The sequence below is a fragment of the Haliotis asinina genome, chromosome 6, assembly GCF_037392515.1.
Source record: "Haliotis asinina isolate JCU_RB_2024 chromosome 6, JCU_Hal_asi_v2, whole genome shotgun sequence".
Classification (NCBI taxonomy): Eukaryota; Metazoa; Mollusca; class Gastropoda; order Lepetellida; family Haliotidae; genus Haliotis; species Haliotis asinina.
The window spans coordinates 53410668-53436959 of record NC_090285.1 but is presented as its reverse complement, the minus strand read 5'-3'; the positions used below and the strand labels follow the sequence as shown (position 1 = coordinate 53436959).

The following is a 26292-nucleotide window of genomic DNA, read 5'->3' as shown; positions in this document are numbered from 1 at the left end:
ATAAGGATCATCTCAAAACCCTCAGATGTTCAAGTAAATCTGATTCATCAGCGTCTTTACTTGTTGCTTGAGATAAAATCTAGCTTAACTGTTCACGTTGTGTAGTAATAGAAAATAAACATGTAGATTAAACCTTAGAAATTGTCAAATTTACTAGTAGTTCTTATGGCAAGGACTTTTGAACTATGTGTAGAACCAGTCTCTACTGGTGCTCTGCATAAAATGTTTCAAGACTTTTTCAGAAATATCTTTGAGACAACCCCTGGATAGGCTCAGGTAGTCTATTGTCTATAATCTATAATCCATATCACATTATGCATGATTTTATTGCTGCTGATATTGAAACACAACATAGTGAAACATATGCCACAGGACTGCGTTGATATTTAATGGAAAACATTAATAATAGCATGAGGTTCTAATCTGCTCATCAAGAAACATGCAAAAGCAAGGTGTGTACCTAAATATCAGATAACCTGGAGTATGTCACCGAGCCAAAGTGAGTTTTTGAGGGAGCTGGATCAACGGAACATTCAAGAAATAGCAGTGGGTCACACATCCATCTGGGTATTGAACCCAGGCCTTTAGTGAGATGAGTGAATGCTTAACCCACTGACAAATATGTAAAATGCCCATTATGACTTAAAGCTGACACAGATCCCTATTTTCATGAATATGATGACTTTAAATCATATAGCAATTTGGGATAATACCACTTGTGGTAAGTTCACTAGAGTATTTACAGTAATGTCTGTGATGCTAAACTCATGACTGGTACAATAACATGAACATGATGAAAAATGTGTGTAAGTGCAGAATACGTTCATTTATACAGTGGGGATAAAACATTCCCTTGTGGTTGTATTAGATCATGGCTGTAATCCAAATGGGTTAGTCAGCCTAATGAAATGTAAACATGTGTTTTCTCATGTTTCGTGTCATTCAAACACTGTCAAACCAGCAAATAACATTTTGTGTAACCCTGCATTTCTGCTTCTAGTGACTCGTCATTTGACATTTAAAATTACACAAAGGATTATGCATTATACCACTATTCCTAAATATCAAGTTTTTAGCATGTCTAATGAAACTTACATTAATTATTTGTTAATTATTTTTAATGATACAGTTCCTACAATGGATTCAAAACAATTAAACATATGTTTCAAGTTTTCTAAAATAAGTATTTCACTTCACATTGAAATGTACAATTTTAACCTTGTCTTAAAAAGGAAACACTTGTGAAATGCACCTGACAGGTAACAAGACACACCTGTACAGATATGATATACAGCATGTAACAAATGGCCCAAAGCGTGACACATCTGTCCATAGGAGCTGTTGAATAAAGCCTTTATCAAAACTAACACTCTTCGAATTTTTCTCTGATTTGGACTTAGAATTAGAATTTGAAGGGTTGCAAATTCTATATCACTACACCCTACCACCAACTAATCATGTTATGTCGTCCTGAAGATTAAACAGTCGATGTTTGGGTGACGTCCTCTGTTGTTTTATTCAATTTTTCTCATTAAAGTCAGTATTTTGCCATATCACACTCTGAACCTCATGTTCTTCAGGTTTTTCCTACTTTTATGCACCTAATATTCTAAATATGGCATGGGTAATTTACAGAGATTGCCAATGTGACCTTAACCTCACTTATTCTTTTCCAAGTGACAGAAAGTGATAGCTGATACCATATTTGACTGAAACTCACTTACGCGAAGGGAGTCAAGTTCATGAAGATGTGACGTAGTCGATTAGGTAACAACAGTTATCCTGTCATTGTCATCATCAGGTGTACAGGTACTTATGGACTGCATGATAGGTAAGTGTTAGCTGTGAGGTAAACAAGATAAACTATTCACTGATGATATCCTTGTCATGTGACTGACACGGGAGACACCTGATAATCATGATGTACCTCCCAAGTCATCTCAGCACTCAGGTACATCTTGTTAACCTGTGGTGTCCACGACCACACTTGGTGTCCTTGACACACAGTGATGTCCACGACCACACTTGGTGTCCTTGACACACTGTGGTGTCCACGACCACACTTGTATGGTTGATTAAATTGGTTTTTATGCTGCTTTTAATAAAACGCAGGTAAGATTACGATGGAGGATTATGATGACTTCATTTTTTGCTGGGGATGGTACCAAGACCTTTGGCATGACAGGCAAATGCTTGACCACTAAAACTATCCCACCACCCTAACACCCAGAAATTCTGGTTTAGAACTGTTATTAAACTGTAAAATAAGCATATGCTTGTCATGAGAGGCCCGATTGCAAAGACCATGATGTCAATTAGTGGATTGTCTGGTCCATACTGGACTCTTTTACAGACTGCTGTCACATAGCTGGAATATTGTTGAGTGTACCACTAAACAAAACCAAAGAACCAAATGTAAGGAGCAACAGTTAGGATTTAGTCTTAAGCTTGACTGGTGTCAGCAAATGTCCACAAATGCATGTCATTGTATTCTGATTATATAGCATGCTCATGATGTCAATCACTGGATGTTTTGGTGCAGGCTCCATTAGCGATATGGCTAATTTATTGCTGAATGAAGTTTCAACAACTTCTGGCACATCTAGAACATATCTGGCTGTCCATGTGTTCAAGAAGGCAAGCCTAGATAATGAACATGCTATTCACACGACAATGTAACAATAGGACTTGTGCATCAGGTGTTAATGTTAAATAGCAATGAACATGAGCCTAAAATAACTACTTTATGTATACCATGAAACAGGTGCTCATACATGTTAACAGTAACTCTCTCTCTGGAATTACCATATCCCAAGCCTTCCAGACATGACCGGATAGCTAAGTATGAGGTCTGTTTGCCATGCAGTTATATTCTAGTGACTAGCAACAATATATTGTCTCTGATTTATTTAATTTGAACAACAACATTCCAAACACTGCTTACATAGAGAAATGTTTTTTTGGGTTTTTTTAAAAGAAGTTTACCAGTTTTTCAAAACTGGGTAGATTATATGGCAAATGTTATAATTTGCCACAAGTGATAAAATAACACGCACAAAATATAAGTTAGTACAAATATTTATCATTTGAAATACAATAATCCAACTTAGATTTTCAGCTTCATGTATAATAATATTTACTTTATCAAATTGGCTCATAAAATTCCCTCATGACTTGGTTTCAATCAATTCAATGCATTCTTAAACATGTAACTTTCTTGTTAATAACTTACAACTCCAGTCTCACAATAGGCACACAAAACTAGACTTAATAATATCAGACTATGTATGAAATGGAGACAGGCAGTAGGACCATAAAAATATTTTTACAAATAACAGACCAAAGCCATTTGACAGCTTTCACTGACAACCAAATCCTCTTAAGGCACATGTGGACTAAAATACCAAATCACCAATCATATTCCCAAACCACCTCAATTCATCTATTCTAATTATGGACACACCATTTTTTAAGGACACCTGATACGATCTATCAAATCTCAGTAAATCATTCACTAACACATGCTCCTCACTGAGTCCACACATACTACCCTGATTCAAACTGATATCAGCCCTAATTTAACTTCCTAGACAAAGCCCCACCTGCGTAGCTGACAAAGTTGACCTGGCCATAATAAGCCAGTAATTATTGTTACTCTCACAGCTGAAACTGCTGATAGTTGTCCAGCATCCAGGTAGCCATTGTTATATGATAATAACTTGCAATTGTCATTTGGGCAGGTTCTCGTGATGGCTTATCGACAGGTCTCCTCCTCCAGCATGGCTTATCCTGACAGCAACGGACAATCTTGATCATGCTGGACAATGCCTCAGCTTCACTGACCATTGGTTGAACTACAGGTAAATTACCGGTGGTCATCCAGGTGCCCTTGATATTGATAAAGCTGTATGGATGAACTATGCTTCTGTGCTGCACTACTTCCACACAGTACCATACAAAGACATGATCTACATGTCCTGATGTATTGACGTATTGAATTTCAGTCAAAACAATGCTAAACAAATAAACAATTCAGTGTGGAAACTATTCAGTGTAGTGTTACACAAATATAACACCATTTCACAATTTTGTAGAGCATATTATCACTGTTTTCAACACTTGATCTAACAGTAAATATCGAGTGATGAAAAAACACCTACAGTCACCGATACTGAAAATGTTTGCTGATAGTCCCCTGTTTTATTGCCATTTAGTGCTATGAAAACAATAAAGATCACTGTCCAGGCACCTGCCCTTTGCAGTGTTTCACCTGTCATAACGGATGGCCTTAGAGTCATGATCACACAACAGATAGATGTATCTGATCAACCAATCTGCATGTGTTGAACTGAATATCTTTTATGTGACATATGATGGCTTGACATGATACATAGTAGAAGATAAGTTCACTAGAATGCCCTCAAGTGTGTTGCCATTATCATTTACCTTCATTTTTGAAGTATTAAAAAAGCCAAGGCCAATACATAAAAAAGAAAAATAAACCCAGTTATGTGAATTATTAACACTAGGAAATAACCAGCTGAATTAAATTCCACTGAGCATGTAAAAAAATAGGTAAAACTTTCATAAATAGATCAAAGAATATAAAGGTGTTTGCTAAAGAGATTTTCACAAAGTTTAGTTAGCATTCACTTCCAAAACACTAATTACAAAAACAAATGGTTCTTAACTGTCTTTATACACTGCCTTTAATCAGATTTCAAGTCAACTTAAGTGACTGTATTGGTTTCCAAATCATCAAAGGATGAACTAGGGCGTATCAGCATCTACATTTCTCCCTGAGGGTTGTAGACCCATCACATCAACTGATGAAGCTGTTGGTACTTGTTAATTGTGAATTAATAAGTCCTCAATGAGTCTAGCCTGAATTCAGGTCTATACTGACGGCCTCAGATGCAAGGCACATCCTCTTCAAAGTGCTGCAGGGCACTGAATTATGTCCATCTTCATTTATTGGTTAGTCAGCAAAATTGATTAAAACAGGTAGCCATTGTCTGGGAAGCTCCTGACCTCTCACTAACTCCATAAAGGGACAAAACCAACAAAGGCTGTTAAACTGACCATGTTTTCTTCATGACAACAGGCCGTTGGGCACGTTCTTTAAGAGAGGATATGTGAGATCTGTCTTCTCAATTTCATGCTTAAATTTTGTACAGCTGCCGATTGTCTTCAGCTTTCTGTATTTGTTTTCTTCAGGAATATTTTAAATAATACACACATTCCTTTGTTTTAACAGCTTTATGTCCAGGGCTGATGCTTAGTTACTATGAACAAAATCTTACTTGCTTTAAGAATAATTCTTTTCTTGTCAACAAACAACAAACAAATACCAACAAAATTACTAGTCTCAAGACAACAGAGTGATTACTTATAGGACAATGAGATTGTTTTCATGTGCCACATACATAATTAATTTATCAATATTCTTCCTGGAACTATCCTGAGACATTTGACAGCACATGACTCTTTACTCAAATTCACAATCCCTGTTCATTCACTATGGCACACGTACAGTATTGATCTTGCATGAACAAAATGCATAAATTAGACTTTAGGAAATCCAACCGTCCACTTATCAACAAGATAACAATCAGTGCTATTTGAGTTCCAGGATATTCATTTCAGGACCCATAATTAAATATTTTATTTTCCAATGTCCAGTCAAGCGTGTCAAGTCGCTCCTGTCAAATGGCAGTCACTGAATGATTGTCACACCCAATCAATCATCACGAGACATTACAACAAAATATGAAGCAGCGATCTGCTTGAGTAACCCTGAAGGTCTTGTCGTACAATGAAAACTAATGGTTGACTATCAACATGATCATGATTATTTCAGCTGTATGCTATTAATAAACAAACCAATAGTATTGATAAACTACTGTGTTTATATACGATCTTAATAATAATTGTAAGTCCATTTGTATAGCACTGTATATCCAATTATCAAGTGGTTATTCATGGTGCTTGTGTCTAATAATGTAGATTACATTACAAGACCAGTCAATGTCTTTTGAATTATAAATTATTCATTAAATCATTGTCCAAGAAGCATGTGTTTAAGCTATTATAACAAATAAACCATTAGATATATTTTTCTCATATGTAAATTTAAACAAGCATGTACATTTTAAAATGTAAACATCACCTTTAAACTACTTTTCTACAGCAAACACAAGTTCACTTGTTTGTTCATATTTTTTTAACTTGACATGTTCTTATACCAATTAAACTTGTTTTGTTGCCACTATGGTCTAAAATTGTTTCAACATTTTAAGTGAGGCTCCAGTTTTCATTTTCCTCTTTATTCTGAGTTTCTACAACCTTTCTGGGTTTTGCTGTAGAAGCCTGTATGTCGGTGACACAGTTCACCCAATGTAACCTATTAATTCTACATTTTTTAGCTACAGAATATTCCAAATAACCTACATCCTATGCAGGCTGTTTGCAACCAAAGTACAGAAATTCCATCCCTTTACCCACCAATCATGTAAGCTGTTTTTTCTTCTGACTGACTAAATGCTCCTTAACACATTTTAGTTGAATCACTGGGGCAGCAGCACACCACCTTGCTGTACACCACTAGGGTGGCTCAGTAATCAGTGTGAAGGATGAAAGGTTACCCTTCATAATTCAGTCTGGCTTCTATTTACCTGGGGTATGAACTCCTAGGCTTGTTTCCATGGTAACCAGTTACCCCTATTATTACCCAGGTCAGAGGTTCTTGCACTGGGAGTCAAGCTTGTGACACAAACTAACAGGGTGACATTGTACTCTACTTTTATACCTGATATATGAGACCAATCTGTAAACACTGTTTAAATTCGAGAAGTCTTCTTAAGCATCATAAGTGAAGCTGTGTTATTTTTATTACCATATTCTTTCAGGAAAAAGATAATTAAGAGCATTTGTTAGGACATTACAGAAAGCATCATTATATAGAGGAAGGAGATTAACTTTGATCACTATAAAGGTTCAAGAAAACTCATAAAAAGTAATAACCTATATTTCTAGATTGCTTCTTACAGCATTAGAAATATGAATATTCAAGATATCATCTGATTTACCATGCATAAAGGGTTATTCAAATGTTTTTCCACTTTTCCTAATCTATTTTTTCTATAAAGAATAAATGAGCCTTGACATATCTCAACATGTGTGACAGCAATTTTCTGTTTCTTTCCCTAGCTGATGTCTCTTTTGTTCAAACAATATAATACAAATTGGGGAAAAGAACCATTTTCCCTCTTTAGAACCTTAACACCAGATGTTGCCTCCTTCATACACAGTCGTTTTCAGAGAGCGACATTTCAATAATCCTTGAAGCAGCATCAGAGCTGATTAACAGACCATTCATTGCAAAGTGGAAACTGCGGGAAGCTTCAATATTTAATTCAGAAAACTGCCTGTTAATTCAAGATTCACAGCTGAGTGGGCAACAGCCAATTCAATAGTTATTCATAAGCAAATTTGGGGGCTACAAACCACTTTAGAAAACTGTTGAATGTGATATCTTCTTTTCAACTTTGTGTCACACTTTTCTTCCATAGTTGTGACGACTTACTTTTCCAACCAACACAGTATTAAGTAAGGATATTTGATACTTGTTGTAATAGAATAAGATTATCAACAGCAGCAGTGTTCTATGAATAATGAGCACTTTGTCACAGTTAACCTTGAAAGTCAAGTTATTGCAAAACCTACATTGTATGCTGAAATAGCATTTACATTCATGCTTTCCTGTAAAATAATTTTGTTGATAAAGTAGTGTGTTATGGTGACAATGTGCACTACCTGCTTGAAAGAAGGGAACTCCCCTACGAAATGTAACCCTATGGCCAGAGGGCAAGAAACTTGTCTCCATAATCTGGTTCTGTCAGAGACAGCTCGTGTTTGAAATCATTCTTGGCGCTGAGAATCTGACAGAAACTTGGAGATGATATACAAGGAATACCAAGTGTAGCATGTAAAGTCAGAGCGACCTGTCCATCCCATTGTACCTAATCGAGAAGATTGGTAGGGAATACAATGTGTACAATACATTGTCATTCATCCTGCTGAAGTTTCTTCTATATACACAGTAGTGGGAGTGAGTGAGTGAGTGAGTGAGTGAGTGAGTGAGTGAGTGAGTGAGTGAGTGAGTGAGTGAGTATAGCTTCATAGCAATATTCCAGCAGCATCATGGCAAAAGAGAGAGAGAGAGCAGAAATGGTATTCACTCATTGTACATACATCGGGAATTGAACCCAGGCCTTTGGCATGGGGAGCCAATACATTAACCACTAAGCTACACCACTGCCCAACACAGTATTATGGTGAGTAATAGAATACACTGCATGACACGGATGTAAAAGATGATAAGGTGAGCTTTTAAATAACAAACTTATGTATCCATGTGTCTAATTGGATTACTCCTCTAAAGATTTGTTACCAATCTCTGGTGTAACATGCTGGCAGTAATGGCATCACTTTTGTGGGTGAAGAGTCTCCTGAGTAATACAGAGATAATTATACATAAGGAATATGGTACACACATTAATGTCAGCAATGAAACATCGAAAAAACTGGATGTGTCTATCTGTTAGGTTCTTTTCTAAGTGACGGAAATGGAAACGTTATGTATGGAAGTCAGAAAAAGGTCCTTGCAACATTACACTGACTTTTATGTATTTTATCATTTTTATGTCATATTTATGCAGAAATTGTCTTATGTCTCTCTGTGACATATGTGAATAAACTTGCTTTCCACAGTCTGTGGCTAGCCATAAGTTGCAAATGGCTACATCATTTGGATGGTATTTTGTATTATGAGACAAAAGAAGACAAGATGTGTTTACTTAACACTGACACGCAATTATTGAATAAGCCTGTTCAAGACAGTACTGAAGCACATTCTAGTTGTGCTTGTGCTTCAGGTATAAAATAAAATAAAACATAACATAAAATTATAGAACTTTAGAGGTAAACAAATTAAACAGCTGGTGTACACATTAGCGAAACACTGAAATAATTACAGCATGGACAGGAACAATAAATCACTGACTGCAGCAGGATTTGACAGTTGTCCAGCCAACACTGTCCAATGGCCATTAAGGCATGTGGTATGGCGTGATATGCACCCATGACCTAGGCGTTAACATCCGTATGACATGCACTAAATTACAATGGAACCTATTACCATGCAGCTTTTGTTACAGGGTGGCCATAATTAAACTGCCCACTGGCTACATCAAGGATTATTTTACCATACCTTTCATGAGGGCAGTCTGCTTTAATGAACGACCCAGGCAAAGCATGCAGCAGAGAATTTTATCATTGTTGTTAATAATTGAAACCAAAAATTGATCATGGATTATTACAATTTGTTTGTTTAACCCAGTCATTTTTGTGAATTATATTGAAGCAGCCAAGAACATGAAGAACATAAAATGTGAACAGCATTTAATAGCAGTGAGTACATGCTCACTTGGCAATAGGGTCACATTCCAAGAGAGCATCAAGTTTTACCCGAGTTTTATACTTTTATCAGTGCTCATTTCTTGAAAATGCTGGGTCAAGTCTCAGTCCTGTAGGCAATCAAATAGTTCTCTTCTTTTTCACATTCCTACATTTAGATAACCTAAATCCAATTCAACAATCTTTGCATAAAAAAAACAAAACAAAAACACACCCTGCCTTGTTCCCGTAGAACAAATCAACAGGGTACCACACAACGCAAACATTTATCAATTTCAAACTAAACCATTTACCACAGCTAAACTTAATCTGGTCAAGACGCCAAGCTCAATGAGGTATATCAGTGTTCATGCCCTCCCTTTCATGGCAACCAGGACGCCAATAAAACATTCTGGAGTATCTAGGAAACCGCAGAGGACTACAAGCGGATATGAGGTCGTACGGCCTAGACTTAGGCATTCATCTTCAGAGAACCTTTCCATAACTCTCTCCCACACACTCACTGCTGCATGATGTCTCAATATCTCTCAATATATTTCCTTCATGTCTATTGTGCTGGGATGACGGATCTTGTACAGCACTGTATGTGTCCTCAAGGACCAAAATCAGGATTGCTGTTTCAATTGTTGCATTGTAATACATAGAAAATAATCCTTAGAAGCGTGATTTCGGTGTATTGTTGGACAGGATGTGATTTATGAATATCATTTCACAGCCTCATGGTTCTTACAGTTTAAAGAAGGAAACAGTGTATGCTAGAGTGTATTATGGGAAAAATGCCACAGACACCCTCATGAGAGTAAATCTTTCCACATCAATGGCACCTTTTTTCTAACGTCACCTGCACGGGTATTTATGACCTCAAAGTCAATGAGTTTTGAGACCTTTCATGTCATGTGGTGATGATTTATTGATTAAGAATTACATTTTTATAGTCGAATATGATAACTTTTTACATGTTTAAAAATGTCAAAGAAAATTTGAAAAGATCAATGGAGTGAGGGTTTAAAAGCCATTTCAAGGAATATCACAGCAAGGATCTCAGGTGCGGGCTGATGGTCGACACACTGTAGTCAGTGCATCTATGCAACCATATGAGCCATGATGGCAACCAAACTGTGTCTCTTGCTTGCAAAACTAACAATATTTCCATAAGACTACCTATATACTGACATTAAATGTCTGTACAGCTACAGGAAGAACAGCATGTACCAGGCTGTAATGTAAAGAGGTATACAGATAATCAGATTGCTTCACTTTCTGTCTCAGCTATGGTGATTTCGCCATCAGAAAAACTGTAAAATGCAACATTAAACTGGAAACAAATCCAGTGAACTCCAACATCAGTGCTTGACTCCAATCACACATGCCAAATACAAACGGGTTTAATTGCCCAGAACCAGCGCCATTTATTGAACGTATATCAAGGTAGAATTACGATTCAAATTAAACCTTGGTGGCCAATGCTAATAAAGTTGTTATGCAACTGTATACACAATCCCTTGCAGAATACTGTCTTCTGTCCTAAGTAATCCATCCCAAAAAGGTCCTAACCCCAATAAACCCTTAGTCACAATCCTAATAAACCCTTGTTACCCTACCCAAGAGACGCCCACCATGTTCAGATAAGCTGCACAACAAACCATTATTAAGCTCCAGCTCCTACTCCTCCAGAATCCATAGCTGGCCAATTATATCACAGTTTTCCTGTATATATATATCATCCTTCACACCTTTATCTCACAAAACTGGGTGAAGGGTTTCACGAACACTGAAGGCAGATAAAACCAGGGTGTCACACTCTCTCACATAACAACTCTGTAACCTGACAACTTACACATACTGGAGGTACCTTATGGGCTTAATAAATTTTGAATTCACTTAATAAATTTTAATTCACTCACACATTGCGAAGTCATGAGAACTGTATTAAGAAAGTTAACATCACATTTAAAATATCTTCATAATATATGATAGTTCTTATACACTTTTACATTCTTGAAAATATGATTTCTTATCCTGAATAAGGCCTCTTTAAAATATCTAACTTCTCTCCTCGATATATCTATCAGTGATCTTCACATATATTTTCCTTCAACCACTTACGTTCATAGTCATGAAAGCTACTATAATTTAAGACCCAAAAGGTTTCACATTTATGTGCATGGCAGACTTCTAAAAGGAGTTTCATGCTTAAAGGGAAATTTCTAAAAGGCTGGTCCTGGCTTTGTGAGAGATACACTATCATAAATGGACCAACGGTGGGAAAAGTTCACCAGACAGTTGTCCTGAAGCTTGACTGTTAGGTGATTGATGAGAAGACTATTGAAGAAATATGTAATACTGGTTCCAATTGTTAGATGGCAATCCATGCGGATTAATTCTAATCTCACATGAACTCTCAGTTGGTCATGAGATCTGAGCAAGGTGTGTAAGCTTGTTGAAGCCACCTCACCTGATTGTTTAAGTTGCCTTACGAAACCAAGGTACATCAGTGTCATCAGGGACCCATGAAGAATAGGTCTTGGGTAACCCATACTTGTCGTAAGAGGCGGCTAATGGGATCGGGTGGTCAGGCTTGCCGACTTGGTTGACACGTCATCGTCCAGTTGTGATGCTTATGCTGTTGATGACTGGATTGTCTAGTCCAGGCTCGATTATTTGCAGACTGCTGGAATCTTGCTGAGTGTGACATTACACAACATACAAAAAATGTCATCAGGACCATCCGCCTATTTTGGCAGCAATGGTGACAAGGGGTGGGGGTAAAGTCTCTTTCAATATTCACAACAAAACTGCACCAACAACGTCAACTGAAACTTATACTGTTTACAAAGAAATCTCAACATTTGATAAACAAATGAAATAACACTGTGGCCCATAACCCCATACCTACAACAGTAGGACATCATGACCTACTGTCTGGATCTAAGTGAAACTGATCAATATGTCAAGCTGATGTTTTCACAAAGCTAATATGTGAAACTGTGTAGCAATGCATGCAGCCATCCAACACCTGACATCTTCTCCAACCAACTGTCTGAACCTCATTAGTTTTCATGACAAGTATTCTGCCCTTAAATTCAAACTCAACATTAAGTCTACAGTTCAATTTCAAGCACTAACGCTGGAAAACGTATGACCTTTGCACACTACATGATTGACCAAAACGGTTGATATTCTGATTATAACATATGATACAGTGATTGATAGAAACCTAGTCTCTGACTGACCAAAATACAAAAGGCACTGACCCAGGGTATCTGTAGGTTGTCTGAAATATTAATATGGACATTTAAAACCTTTCCTTCCAGTCTGTGAAAAGTTAATTTCCTTTAAATCGACATAAGATGAAAGTTTGCCTTGTTTGGGATCTTCAAAAGAAAGTTGGCTTCCTCACACGCTGGATGGTCACAGTTGGCCATGAAAAAGAAACAAAATCGCCAATAATGGCCATGTTGGGTTCTCACATTACGATATCAGTTTCTGAAGGTCTATGAGCTTTTCCCATGCCAAACTGCAATACTAACAAGCTATTCCTCCACAGAGACCAAGCAACTCCAATAAAAGATCAAGTTACCTTCAGAGTTCACTTCACTGCTACACCTGTGAGTAACCAGGGAAATTGTATTAGTCACAGAAGACAGGTGAGATCCAAGGGGTCCTCTCAAACCTTTCAATAATGCTCTGAGCCCCTATTCTCGAACCATTCGTAGCCCTAAGAATTCTTAACTTTGATCGTAGCCAATGTGTTAAGAATGGGCTTAAGAAGTTCGTAGTGCTACAAACGTTTCGAGAATAGTTAGCCAGATTTGTGAATGTGTGTCCATTACCTAAAGAGATGACTGACATGCCTCCAGTGTGCTATGCCTCCAGTGTCTCTGAGCGTATAAGGTAAAATGTTGCACCACTTACATTAATACCAGTAATGGATTTCACATGTTTTAAGAAGGTCCTGAACTGTAACCTGTGATGCTGTAGAGACTAACATATATGTAAATATCCTTTCAATTATCTGTTCAATTTTCTGAAGTTAAACAAATATCATCTCAAGTACTTAAGCTAATTGCCTCAGTTGTATGATAATAAGATAACAACTATCATATTTATGACCATAAAAATTTCTTTCTGTGGCATTTTAGAAGCTAGGACGGACAAAGTGACAACTTTATAGATAGCAAACTTCTTTATTACGAGAATATGAAATTTTGATACAGATTATTGTGCGGTTGTCAAACAGGGAATATAAATATTATGTTCATACAACTGAATTTCCAGAAGCCATTCCACAGACTATGACAGTTTCAACTAATACACCATATGAAAACATTTTGCTGAAGTTCTGTTCTGATGTTTAGTAAATGTTGCAATATTTACTTCTCTAATAAATCACAATCCTTTACAGATCACACAATGGTACACAAATGTAGCAAGGCCTTGGATACAGATCATCTGACCAACATAATTACCTTTACACTTCTATAATAGACTTGGAAGATAAAGTACATCATGAAATAATCCTTGTGAGACTGTCTCTCCATGTAATGGGATATGTTAATGAATGAAAGGCAGTTTAAACAGAGGAAACAGTTGAACAAGACTAGTCTCCACAAATGTCATTTCACAATCATAGACTTAATAACGTCTGATTGGAAAATCAGGCAACAAGATTTTCAAGTAGACAAGATCAATGTAAGAGCACTGGTCTAGCCAACATTAATAACAAGGTATTAAATGTGTTGGTATTAACTTTAAAACACAATGCTGACATAAAAACAATCTGCTGTATGTCACATGACTTTCATGTCTATTAATGTTTACACACGATCTTTGCAGGAAGCGTCAATATGAATTACAAATTTACCTTAGCCAAATCCTGATTTAATGATCTTTCAAGCTAGTGCATGATTATAGAATACTAAAACGTTACCACTCTAACACGTGAGCACTGGGTCACACTGAACAATGCTGGTACTGAACAACTCCATATGCAATACTGTCTCACTAAAATTCATGTCAGACTTTCAGAAAACAGCTCTATGGACTCAACACAATGAACATTAGGGGATGTGTCACAAATTACTAGAGGAAATGTGATGGAGTGAGTGAGTGAATTTAGTTTTATGGTGCCTTAAGGATACTGGAAGAATATCATGTCAGGAGACACATGGGCCAAGAATTTTTAAGCTCCTTAAGTACTAAGATACTCATAAGTTAGTCTTAATGAAGAGTTGCCAACCCCAAAGTGTTGCAAATAGTGGTTTCAATGTTCAAAATTACCAGTAGTAGTTTGACCATAAAATTAGTAGTCAACTACATAAACAAAATCATAATGGATTCTAAGAAAAAAATAATATTATGGTCATGTGGTTAAATTATTTCCGCTGGAACTAAATGTGTCAAATTGCAAAGGTATTGAAATCAGCTTTGCTAGAATTACGTTGGTTATTTGCAATCATTCCAGTTCAAATATGTCATTAAATTTGATGAATGGAAGGTATGTGAAGTCCAAAAATGTATTCCATCGTTGAAAATATATGTCTTTGTTTACATAATACAGCTTTGAAAATCTAGGCCCTGGCATGGGCTTCACACACTGTACCCATGTTCAGAATCAAACAAAACAAGCAACAAGTGACTTTAACCTCAAGGGAGCATAGGCCAAAATGTACTGGAGATTTTCCAATAACATTTGCTGAAAATTGAAATCAGTAAAATACAATCCTGTTGCTCTCCCAGTAAGTGTATTCTCATCACCTGTTTTCTCTCTTCTGATTCCCCGATTCTAACATTGACTGAATTTGTGGAAGACGAGTTGCACACTGATTTACCCTGAAATCTGACCTGATTGCTTGAGTATGTTGAGTATGAAATATGTGTCTAGAATCCATATCCCTGAGGAATATTATAAGATATAACTGCAAGTTGGTTGGTACACGTCCGCTTCAACACCTGATGACGTGTTGCATGTCATCAATCATGCATTGTGCTTCCATTAATTCTTCATCCAAAGGCACCTCAGAGGTCTCAACCAACAGGTCACACATGACAGTGGTAATTAGACTGTATGTAAGCACTTATAGGAAAATATTGATTAACTCTCTAGAACTTACTGCAGACTATGCAAACAAGCCACGGGATAAAAGGAAAGAATTGCACCACTCATACATGAGGTGTCACCTCCATGACACTTTGATATATACTAATGTAATAATGCTTGTATAAGAATAATTATCAACTTCAAAGAGCATGTTAAACATGCTTTCTGCTTAGTGCTAATGTTTGCAGGTTAATCCTATGAACTTGTCTTGAAAATGAACTTTAAGGACAGTTTCAGATGTAGCCTAATACAGGTTGAACTGTTATTGCATACACCTGGTTGTTTCTGAGAAATGTGACTCCTCACTCAAAAGAGTTTACTATCTTGGTAACAGTGTTGTGTGGGCGTCATCTTGTGATGAGATCAAGTTTGAACAGAAAGCCGGATCGTTTTAGAAAGCTGACATCAGGGGTTGGCTCGTGGACTCATTTATTAATCCTTTGTTTCATCTGGATGTAAAAATTTGCAACCACTTCACCTGATATGACGTTCTATTAAGGTTCATCAGATCTTGACTAACAGAAATTCTGAGTACACATGATTTTTATTGACCCTTGGAGTCAAACCCTGGTTGTGTCACAAAAAGTGCATGAACTAACAACTGTCCTAACTGTCTTTGATACATAATATCATATTTATGATGGCATAATTTCAATAACACATTCTCACCAAATCCACCAATATTATTTCCTATAACTCCACAGTCCAACATTATAAATGTCAAATGTCTCAATCCACTTAAAACTGCATTCTTGGCATACCACTTATAGCACACACTACACCTGAAGAAATACTAGAAAAGCAGAACTAAACATATTCATAGAAGCTTTCATCCAAACAATTGTACTTGCATAGCTGCTCTCAAAAATTAATCATAGGTTTAACAAAGCTTTCTGAAGACAATTCAAGCTTGACAATCGCTGTTCTTGCCGACAGCTGTGCAGAGTTAACATTATTCAATTTCAGCTGCCTACTTCATAAGTGAAAATATAATTTTGTCATTATACAATGCATATAGCAATAATGAACTGACGCACATCAGGTTGGGATACATATGAACCAGAGGTTAGTTCAACATGCACAATCCTGTCTCAACACAATCGCTTCATTTATGGGTCATCTATTGAAACTGAGATAGCTCAGTGTTTAGGGCATTGGATTCACATCAACAAGGTTTGAAACTGAACATGGATGTCTTCATTGCTGTTCCCTGTCATGACATTACTAGAATACTGAAGAGCGGAATATATAAAATGGTGTAAATCCATACTCAGTTGTTGACACAGTCGTTGCTGTCAATATCCACAAATGTTGACCTGTTTTTATTTGTTCCATTTCACTATGTGCCTTCATTGATGTGGCATTTGCTGCTATTAACAGATGTTGCTAATGATGAACTTCAACAAGCGTTAAGTGCATGTTTGGTCAACCGTAGCTGCTTATATATTTAGATCCTCGACAAATAATATACTGCATCAGAAAAAGTGGGTGAGTGAGGTTTGTGCTGATTTAGCTATATTCCACCAGTATTACAACTTGGGATACAAGAGATGGGCATGTACCCATGTTTGAAGTCAAACCCAGGTCTTCGGCATCATAAATGTCAGGCTACCCCACAGCCCCACCAGCAGAAGTTATCAATGTGTACAAGTGGAACATGAACACGAGGACACATTACCAACCTAAAGAATCATATTTACTGTTTGGAAAGTCGAGTTCGAGGTTCGAGTTCACCTTGAACCTCTCTTCTTTCTACATGTTCAACATAAAGCCTTCAGGTGATGACATACGGATCAAGTCTGATTTTCAAACAATTAACACAAAAGTCACCTGAAAATGTTTTTCACATGGATGAATGAACTGCAAATACATGACATGATGTGGTTCAGGCTATAGGTTCACAACAGAAAGGATTACTAACAAGCTTAATTTATATCTTAATTATTATAATGAGGTTTCTTGATGAACATTGTCATCAAAAATATGTGACAAGTATTATCACAGGAATGAATGAAGTAGATCTTTATCAAGAATGGTTTAATTCCTGCCAGGAAACTGAGAGCATTGTCATTTATTACTAAATCCTAGAGTTGAGATCAAACCTTTCCCTGGTGAGTGTACATATAAGAGAAACAGTGCATACACTCGACACAACATTAAACTGAATTTGCCAGAAGCCTTAAGCCAAACCAGTTGTTAAAAAATCTAAAATGATTCAAGTGTAATAGAAACAAATACACAATAAAATTATATCAGTGTCAAAATCTGAACTTTATAACTTAATAACCACCATTAACACTGACTGAAACAATGGAAAAAAGCAATCTTGATCAAAAGCAATAAACCCACAACAGAAGACAACTTCAAATGAGATTTCCCCTAAAACTGTGCACACCCAGCTCGTGAACCTGAGGGACACTTTCCATTTCAGCCTCAGGGTGTCGTGAATCATTGGCCAATGCTTGAAAACCAAAATGCCATATCTTAAGGCAGGACACGCTGAGTTTTATTGCCCACCACTAATACAAATAACAGATCCAAGAGTAAAGCCTATTTCCTGTTCAGCAGCTGAGCTTGTCACTATAGAGTTATTGCTTTAATCATGACCTCTTTCTTAAGATATGAATCGAGGTAATAATACCAAACGATTTGCTGGATGTGTTGCAATAACGACATACAGATAGTCATACAAGTATGTTAGTGTTTAAATAATTAGGATGAAGGAAAAAGGTTTATATATGTACATGTAGTCATAAAACTAATGGCTGAAAAAAGGATTTAATTTGCTAAACAGCAGACCATACATCCAAACATCAAAGCAGCTCCTTATAATTTCTCACTTTATATATTCAGAATTATGAGTCTCATCAGAACTCAAAATTAACCTAGAGATCAGATGTCTTGGCATCTGAGAAAAAACAACACCTATTCACCCAAAGTAAACAATGACTATTTTATATCTGTCAATTACCCAAATATCTATTTTTCAGTCGAGGCCAGTTCTCAGAATAATTTTTCATCAATGAAAACAGGAAGTCTTTTGATAGTGATTATTCAACCTTATCGCCATGGTAATAGCATTATTTTGTTTATGGATAATGGTATATTATCAAAATTTGGTATGCCACTTGCATGAATTATTTCTCAAAGGAAGCCATGCTTACATAGTCAACAAGCATTACATTCTTTAAATGACACTTCAGGTTTGATACCCCAAAACAATTAGTTGATCGATAACTACCTTGATAAACCTCAGTTTAGTCTCAACATGACACTGTTATGTGTTAACACTTGGAGAAATCAGCTACAATTTCTCAGCATATCTAGAAACATGTTTAATATAGGATACTAGTAAGTAATTTATAAATAAATGCATTATAGTTCAATAATCACTCCCACAAAGTAACAAGTGATTGATTTTCACCTGTAGAAAGATCAATACCAGGACCTAATAATGTTATAACAGCAATGGATGTGTGTGCTTGGTAGATAGACCACAGGTGTGACAGCAATAGCTTCTATTGACTGTACAACAGTCGTATTAACAAAAATGTAACATGTTGCAAATGAAGGTTGCAAGAATGTCGCACAAGCATGTCAGGTAAATTCAACCTTTACAGGTAGAGTAGAAAGTCAAATGAAGCACAGCTTGTGTAGCAAGACATTCAGACAGTGATCAATCTCATGCAACAAATTACCTTTCTTTTCTCCTGAGGTAATACAACACATTACTTCACATGAATGTTGCTTTTGGCAATGTCAGACATACAATGAATGAATGAATCATTCACAAACACAATGAGTTCAAATGCAAAACCAAACCTGTAGAAAGATATGACTTCAAATGATAATGCAAAAAATATCAAATAAAAAGTAAGTGAAATCATTTAAACTTTTCAAAATCACCTTCAGGATTACTGATTAACAATACTGATTACAAATTGCGCTTATTGATAATTTAAGTCCATTGTTTGACATAATGTAATGATTTCGATGATTAACTATTGTGATATCTTAATCATTTGCTAAGACTAAGTCCATCTTGGGGCAAGGAAATATGGTATTGTCACCTGACCTGCCATGGCGTACAACAATACCCGAGGTCACAAGAGGTCCAAAGTGTATGTGTCATGTAATAGGATTGATTTGTTTCAAAAAGGGAATTAAATATCAAAGAATCCTTATGAAATATGGACCAAGTCTTTGTTGTAAATAGCAACATGGGGCATTATGGTAACTTTAAATATTAACTGTAAACTCGATACATTTTAACTCTATCAGCGTGAGAGATACTCAGTGTTCTAAAGGTTACTGGAATGAGCCATACAAAGGCAAACAGTTTTACCAATTTTGAACATAAAATTGAACATTAAAATATCTTGTATTAAAAAAGGTTGTATTGAAAAGTACCTGCAATACTAGGCAAATACCAGCTGAAAATTAAGCATATAATAATTACTATATAAAAGACTGAGATGAGCACATTGATAACCCTTAAATATTTAGCCCAAAATGTACAACACACATTATCTGTGAAGTGTTATCATGTTATCACAGCTGATATAGTGCACAAGCAAAGGCTTATTCAACAGCACTGAACTGGCAATGACTAAATTAGCAAAGGCAGACCCAATAAACAAACATTATCTTAATTAGCTCTTTCAGGCTGGTGACACCAATTGATTCTGTAAACTGCTACCTAAACAGGTAACAGCTTGACCAATACATTAGAAGAGCGCATGTCTTGTCCAGTCTGGTTTTGGTAAGCTTGTCTGATATGTGGTGCATGAGATCTCAATGTACCTGATAACACTTTTCATGAATTCAGCAAAGAATATTTTTTTGCTCTACTAATGTTACACACATGTTAATAACTTTACTTCATAACTTTACTTCATCACTCGCTAAAAACAAAGTATATGAAAAGAACAAGTTTAAATCAGGATTAAGTATTATATGCCAATAAGTATGTATAACAGAATAACAACACAAATGAGTGCGTATATATTTTTGTGAAATCACCACACATTTTGCACTCTTTTTCCAGTTTTCAGAGTAAAATAACGTAAATTGTATCTTGGACACATCACTAAGAACAGCATGAACATGTCCAAAAGGCCACTGTGTTCAACTGTCTTTCAATATGATAGAGAGCAGCAAGCCTTCATTCATTCCACTGGAGTTGAGGAAGCAAATATTTATATTTCATGGCATTTCCGAGCGGAGCAAGAGACAAGCCTGTTGATTTTGGTTGGAGAGTAACATTCACTCCTTGGGAGGGGACACCTCCTGTGTGTGGGGGCTTGTGAACTACACACAGTAATGTTTGGGGCACTGGGCTTGTATCGCCATTAGGGTGAACTCACTGGCTATCATTTTGAGTGTTTTCATTACTTGGGTTAATTCTTATCACATGTCCAAAATTAAATCCAATACTGAATGAATTTGGAAATCGATTGCAGTAAAGGGGCCACTGGCCTATTATAGTGCATTGAACAACAGACTGCATTGACTTTGGCAGGAATTCTGCCAATTTAAACATGACATATTTGAAACTGGGTTGTTAAATATGGGTCAGATCCAATATTTTGCATAATAAATGAACAAATTAAATTGTTATATTTTTTTCTGAATAACTTTATGATTTGTGTAATTGTGATATTAAAAAATACGACAATGTAAAACATTAAGTCAGTAAGTTTCAACAAGGTAGTCAATAACATCTCGGTGTTATTCCCCTCAAGTATCATACAGATGTTATATCCCCTATATTGCACAACCAAGCGTTACACTGTACAACATAAATGAGATATCTGAACGGGTGCATAATGTAATATTGTCTGTGTTTACTGGCCTGAACACTGAATGTAGCCTATGGTTTTCACTTTGTTGCAGCCCTTGGAGGCAGGCTGGTTTTGTCGTTTACCTGGTTTACGCCACAAACTAAGGCCATATAACATCTAGACAAAACATTCCTAATAACTTCACATAATTCCTTGTAGCTGTAACACGACTACGATTTGCAGTCTAAGATTTGCTACACGGTAAATGCTGAATACTCAATGTACGAACTTTCGCGCGTGAATTCAATACTGATAACAGGCATACGATCAACTGAAAGTCAATTCAAAATCGAGTTGCTCTAAGAAGTGAAATCAAGCGTGGTCTTCGATCAGAAATAAATAGGAACAACTCACGTATTTTCACTTTTCTAGAATCCAATTTGTCGACATGATCCTTCACACGGGACAACTTTTCTGTAATTCTGTCTGTTTTCTCAAAAACTTTTTGACACTCTTCGGCCAAATCACAAAACAGATCGTCTGCGTGTCGCACGAGACTCGCGAGCTGGTATAAGGCTCCGAGCACAGTGTTATGGGAAACTGCAAGTTGGGTCGAGACGGGATCCTCATTTTGTTCAGGTCGTAACGCTTTCCTCCCCAACTTTTGAGGTTCGACAATCCTGTTAGGCAGCGGCATGACATCAGTTATCTCCAAATTTCTCCTACATTTCGTAAATCCATTTCAGGCCAACACCTGGCCCGTCCGTGTTTCAAACTGTCGCCATGATATCGGCACACGTAGCTGTTCCGTTAGCCGTGTCACCTCCCTTGTACTGTAAGAGGGGGCGTGGCATACTGCAGGTAGGCTTAGCCTGAATAAGATACGTGACGTGTGCAGTCCTTTGTTGCTACCGAGAGGGGACGTAACTCAAGAAGGCGAAAATCTCATACAGGTAGCAATCAACAATGGTTGCCGATTGCAACGACACTACACGTGATATGCGTGCGAGAGATGCACGCGGAAAGGAAACTCGAGCGTACAGAGTAACTGACACCGAACTGTATTACTTGAATGATACATATCGACCCAAGACTTGATCAGAACAGCATTACCTGTCCCGCCGACTGTTTCCTCCCATACAGCCAATCACACGCCTTTGTTATATTGATTTATGTCTATAAATAACCTTAACTTTTGTTCGGACTTTTCAAATGTCCCACAGGTTGTATGTAACAATTTCTGCATAACAGAGAGTAATATGTTACCTAATTCAGACTTCCAACAGAGTGCCTCTCAGACAACCTAATTAGCTGACTGAGTGTAAGGACAAGGGATTGTCATGGGGGTGGATAAGTCCCAAGCGTTGATCCTAATTGTACAAAGGAACAAACGACTAGTTTCCATGTTGCAATGGATATTTTATCATAAAAGGAAGTTATCACCCTGGCTTGATTGGCAATGCTCATGTTGTTGACCACTGGATTGTCTAGACTCTATTATTTGTAGACCCCGCCATATTGCTGGAATATTGCTGAGTGCGGCATGAATCAATCACATGACCCAACCCACCATAAAATCACAAAGGAAACAAACATCATGTTTAACGAACAAACGAGCGAGAGAACGAACTTGAGTGCACGACTGATACTTTTTACACTGATGGCTGACTGTAGTTTGGCGGATGCACCTGCATCCGTAGTGGATTCTTTTTCTAGATGTTCTTTTTCCCATAATTATCTACACTCCTTCAGAAATTACCATGGTTCTGTGTGAAACACTGGGTTTACAGTGATAGTTCCATCGAGCTCGCAAAACGTGCAAAGAACAAAAAGCAGGAAACATGAAATTAATTATTTTGTTTTGTAAATTCATGCTAAAGTTTGTACTGATTTCATCCTTACACGCCGCAGTTAGCAATACTCAATGTGTAACGCAGTGCGTAATCGGCATGGAGCTGACAAACCTGTGATTTAAATATCCTCGGGGCAGCGTCCAACGCTGTCGTGGTACGATACATGCAAAGAGCAAGTCAGTACCGCGCTGTCCACACAATCCACTTTGTCGCCTCCTATGACTAGCAATAGCGTGCTGTGGGCGTATTTTATAGCCCTGATTCCCGGGTGATGCTCAGAACACGCTGAAGTGGTTTATTTCATATATGTATGGACTCCATATTTCCGTGTCCTTTGATTCATCCCTCATCCCTGCAAGCGTGCACTTCCTTGTCAAACTGCACGCATCTTACACGAGAGAGTCAGCCGACCCGTGAAGGTCCCGGGGTAGAATAGACATTCAGCAACCCATGCTTGCCATAAAAGGCGATTTTGCTTGTCGTAAGAGGCGACTAACGGGATCGGGTGGTCAGCATAGCTGACTTGGTTGACACATGTCATCGGTTCCCAATTGCGCAGATCGATGCTCATGCTGTTGATCACTGGATTGTCTGGTCCAGACTCGATTATTTACAGACCGCCGCTATACAACTGGAACATTGCCGAGTGCGGCATAAAACTAAACTCACTCACTATATCAGTCGGTCATACCACCATAACACGTCCCATGAAAACAGTGGTGTCGTGAGATCATATTCTGGCGACTACTGCACATGGCATTAGTTTATGACATGCGTGATTAAAAGCAGTAATAATATTAATAGTCTTCATTCTCGTCATGCTTTCGGTTTTGTCCTTGACTGAAAGGTATCGATCTCCCTTGCTTCTACGTGAATGTTAGCTATGCACGCATCTGTCCACTAGTTCGAGCGTCTATCGAGGTCTCAAGGTCCGTGGTTAGATCTCCGACTGCGACTTACAAGAAGGTTTGAAAGATAACAGGTTACTGGTGGAACAGGTGTTCTGCAACCGCAAAAGGCGACCATACTTGTCGTAAGAGGCGCCTTGCGGGATCGGGTGGTGGCTTGTTGTGTTTGTTGACACATGTAATCCGTTCCCGTTTGCGCAGAGCGATGCTCATGCTGTTGACCACCTGGTCCAGACTCGATTATTTACAGCTGGAATGCTGCTGAGTGAGGCGCAAAACTAAACTTACTGCCTCCCTCACTCTGTTGTATCCGTCGTATCACAAATCGTATATGGGTTCAAATACTGATACAGGTTTGGCTGCTTCATGGCAGAGTATGAAACTCCCACAATTTCAGCCAGATCACGGGTGTGGTTAGATGTAAAGCTAACCTTAACCCAAACTTACCTGCCCACAAAATATCTCCATAAGTTTTAACCTTACCGTCGGCCAGGTGAATTTGAGAATCTGGCAGTCCGCATAGTCAATAACCTGTCCCGAGCGATCGGACAAGCAGGTATTTCGAACGCTGTTTATGCCAATATGGGTCGGGTTAAACTGGCTGACCGTTTTCCCAAACAGTGGTTTGTTATGAAGAGTTGCGTTCCTTGGGTCAGAAATCTCTGTTCGTGGGACCGATTCTGGTATTCGCCCTTTCGAGTCTTGGTCTGTTAGCACCACGGCCGTAGCGAGAGTTAATCAAAGTGTTAAACACCAAACATCTGCATCTCGGACTTTCCTCCACATTGACCAAAAATTATTGTAACACGACATAGCACGACTGTAATAATTATGTTCAACGCATCGTCATAATCCCAAACACACTCAGTAGTCCATTAAGATTTTAGCTCGTGCATGGAACTGCAAACAATCCCAATATTCGTTTACTTTTAATTGGATGTATAGTTTATGAAGAAACCTCTCAGTTCCTGTAATATATCACTAACACCCCGTGCTACCATCAACCATCTTCCCGAAGCAAGGGAGATAACTGACTATGCAAGTTCACGTTCCGCGGACTATATATGGTCAGTTAACTCCCTTGTCTCGAGAAAGCGATCATCTCACCGCTTATCTCGCCATGTTGGTTTACGGTGACTACACAATCAATAGTGCAAGTTAAGTATTTTGTCGTCGCATAGGTAAACCATCCCACATTTCCCCCTATTCTTTGAACAATATTCGGTAATTAGAGACCGGTGCTAACTCTTTGAAGTAGCTCCAAAATACCACGGTAATTAGACTTTAACTACAGAGGAGTAAATAGCCACACATGAAGAGACAAACAACATTATGACTGTTGAGACGTTGCGCGAAGACGCTAACAATTTGTCAAGCAAGTGATGCCAGCATCTACACCGAAACGTTGCACTAATTGCAAGAAACACGCTGTCTAAAAGTGTTCCTCGTCATCATATGAGCTTCAAATCCCATATAAAGAAGAAATATACTGGTTCTTGAAGCAGAATCTACTTCAAGACAAAATAGTGAATTAATTGCTAACGTTTTGAAATTGAAACACGGTGGCATGTAACAATCCATTTTAACTCAAAATGAGATAGAATGGAGATTCGACCCTCAGTACGACATTATGTGGAGATCAGGTCCAAACACTAAGAACAGCTCAATATAATTATATGGCCATCTTTATAGAGTATTAAGAAGGAATCGGGGGTTCACTGACTTATTTTGAATTACAGCATCTGCATGTTTATGACATAATGGGCTTCAGTTATGATTCGCTTGATATTCTCTATGATCTACATAAATCATATACCTTTCCGCAATGTTTCCTGTGAAAATATGTCAATATACTATTGGCCTCATGACATGTTGCGAAAGAGATCTGTCCTCCCCTCTCTATTAAAGTATGACCAAGAAAGATTGTGATAAGCTCTTTTTAAAAATATATTTGTCCCAACTGTAATATTCCTAGTATGTAGAAACGGCTGTCCATCACAACAGATATGGTAAGTTTGTTACACCTCTTGTCACAGCAATGCAGTGATGTATCTACATGCATTTATAATAGTATTCTGATAAATTATCTAATTATCTTCATTATATACAGGTGTCTACCACGAAGGTGTTACATGACATCGGAAAAAATGTGTTTGATACACAAGTCATAG

The 26292-nt window shown here is 37.5% G+C and overlaps 1 protein-coding gene across 1 annotated transcript in view; it reads right to left on the bottom strand.

The window, feature by feature from the left end:
• Nucleotides 1-22197, bottom strand: part of LOC137287232 (serine-rich adhesin for platelets-like) — a 62678-nt gene extending 40481 nt beyond the window's left edge. Inside the window, exon 1 of the mRNA XM_067819425.1 lies at nt 21775-22197. Within this exon, the coding sequence (XP_067675526.1) occupies nt 21775-22057 (283 nt within the window). The 5' untranslated portion in view covers nt 22058-22197. The remainder of the gene's footprint in view (nt 1-21774) is intronic.
• Between the last annotated feature and the right edge of the window lie 4095 nt (nt 22198-26292).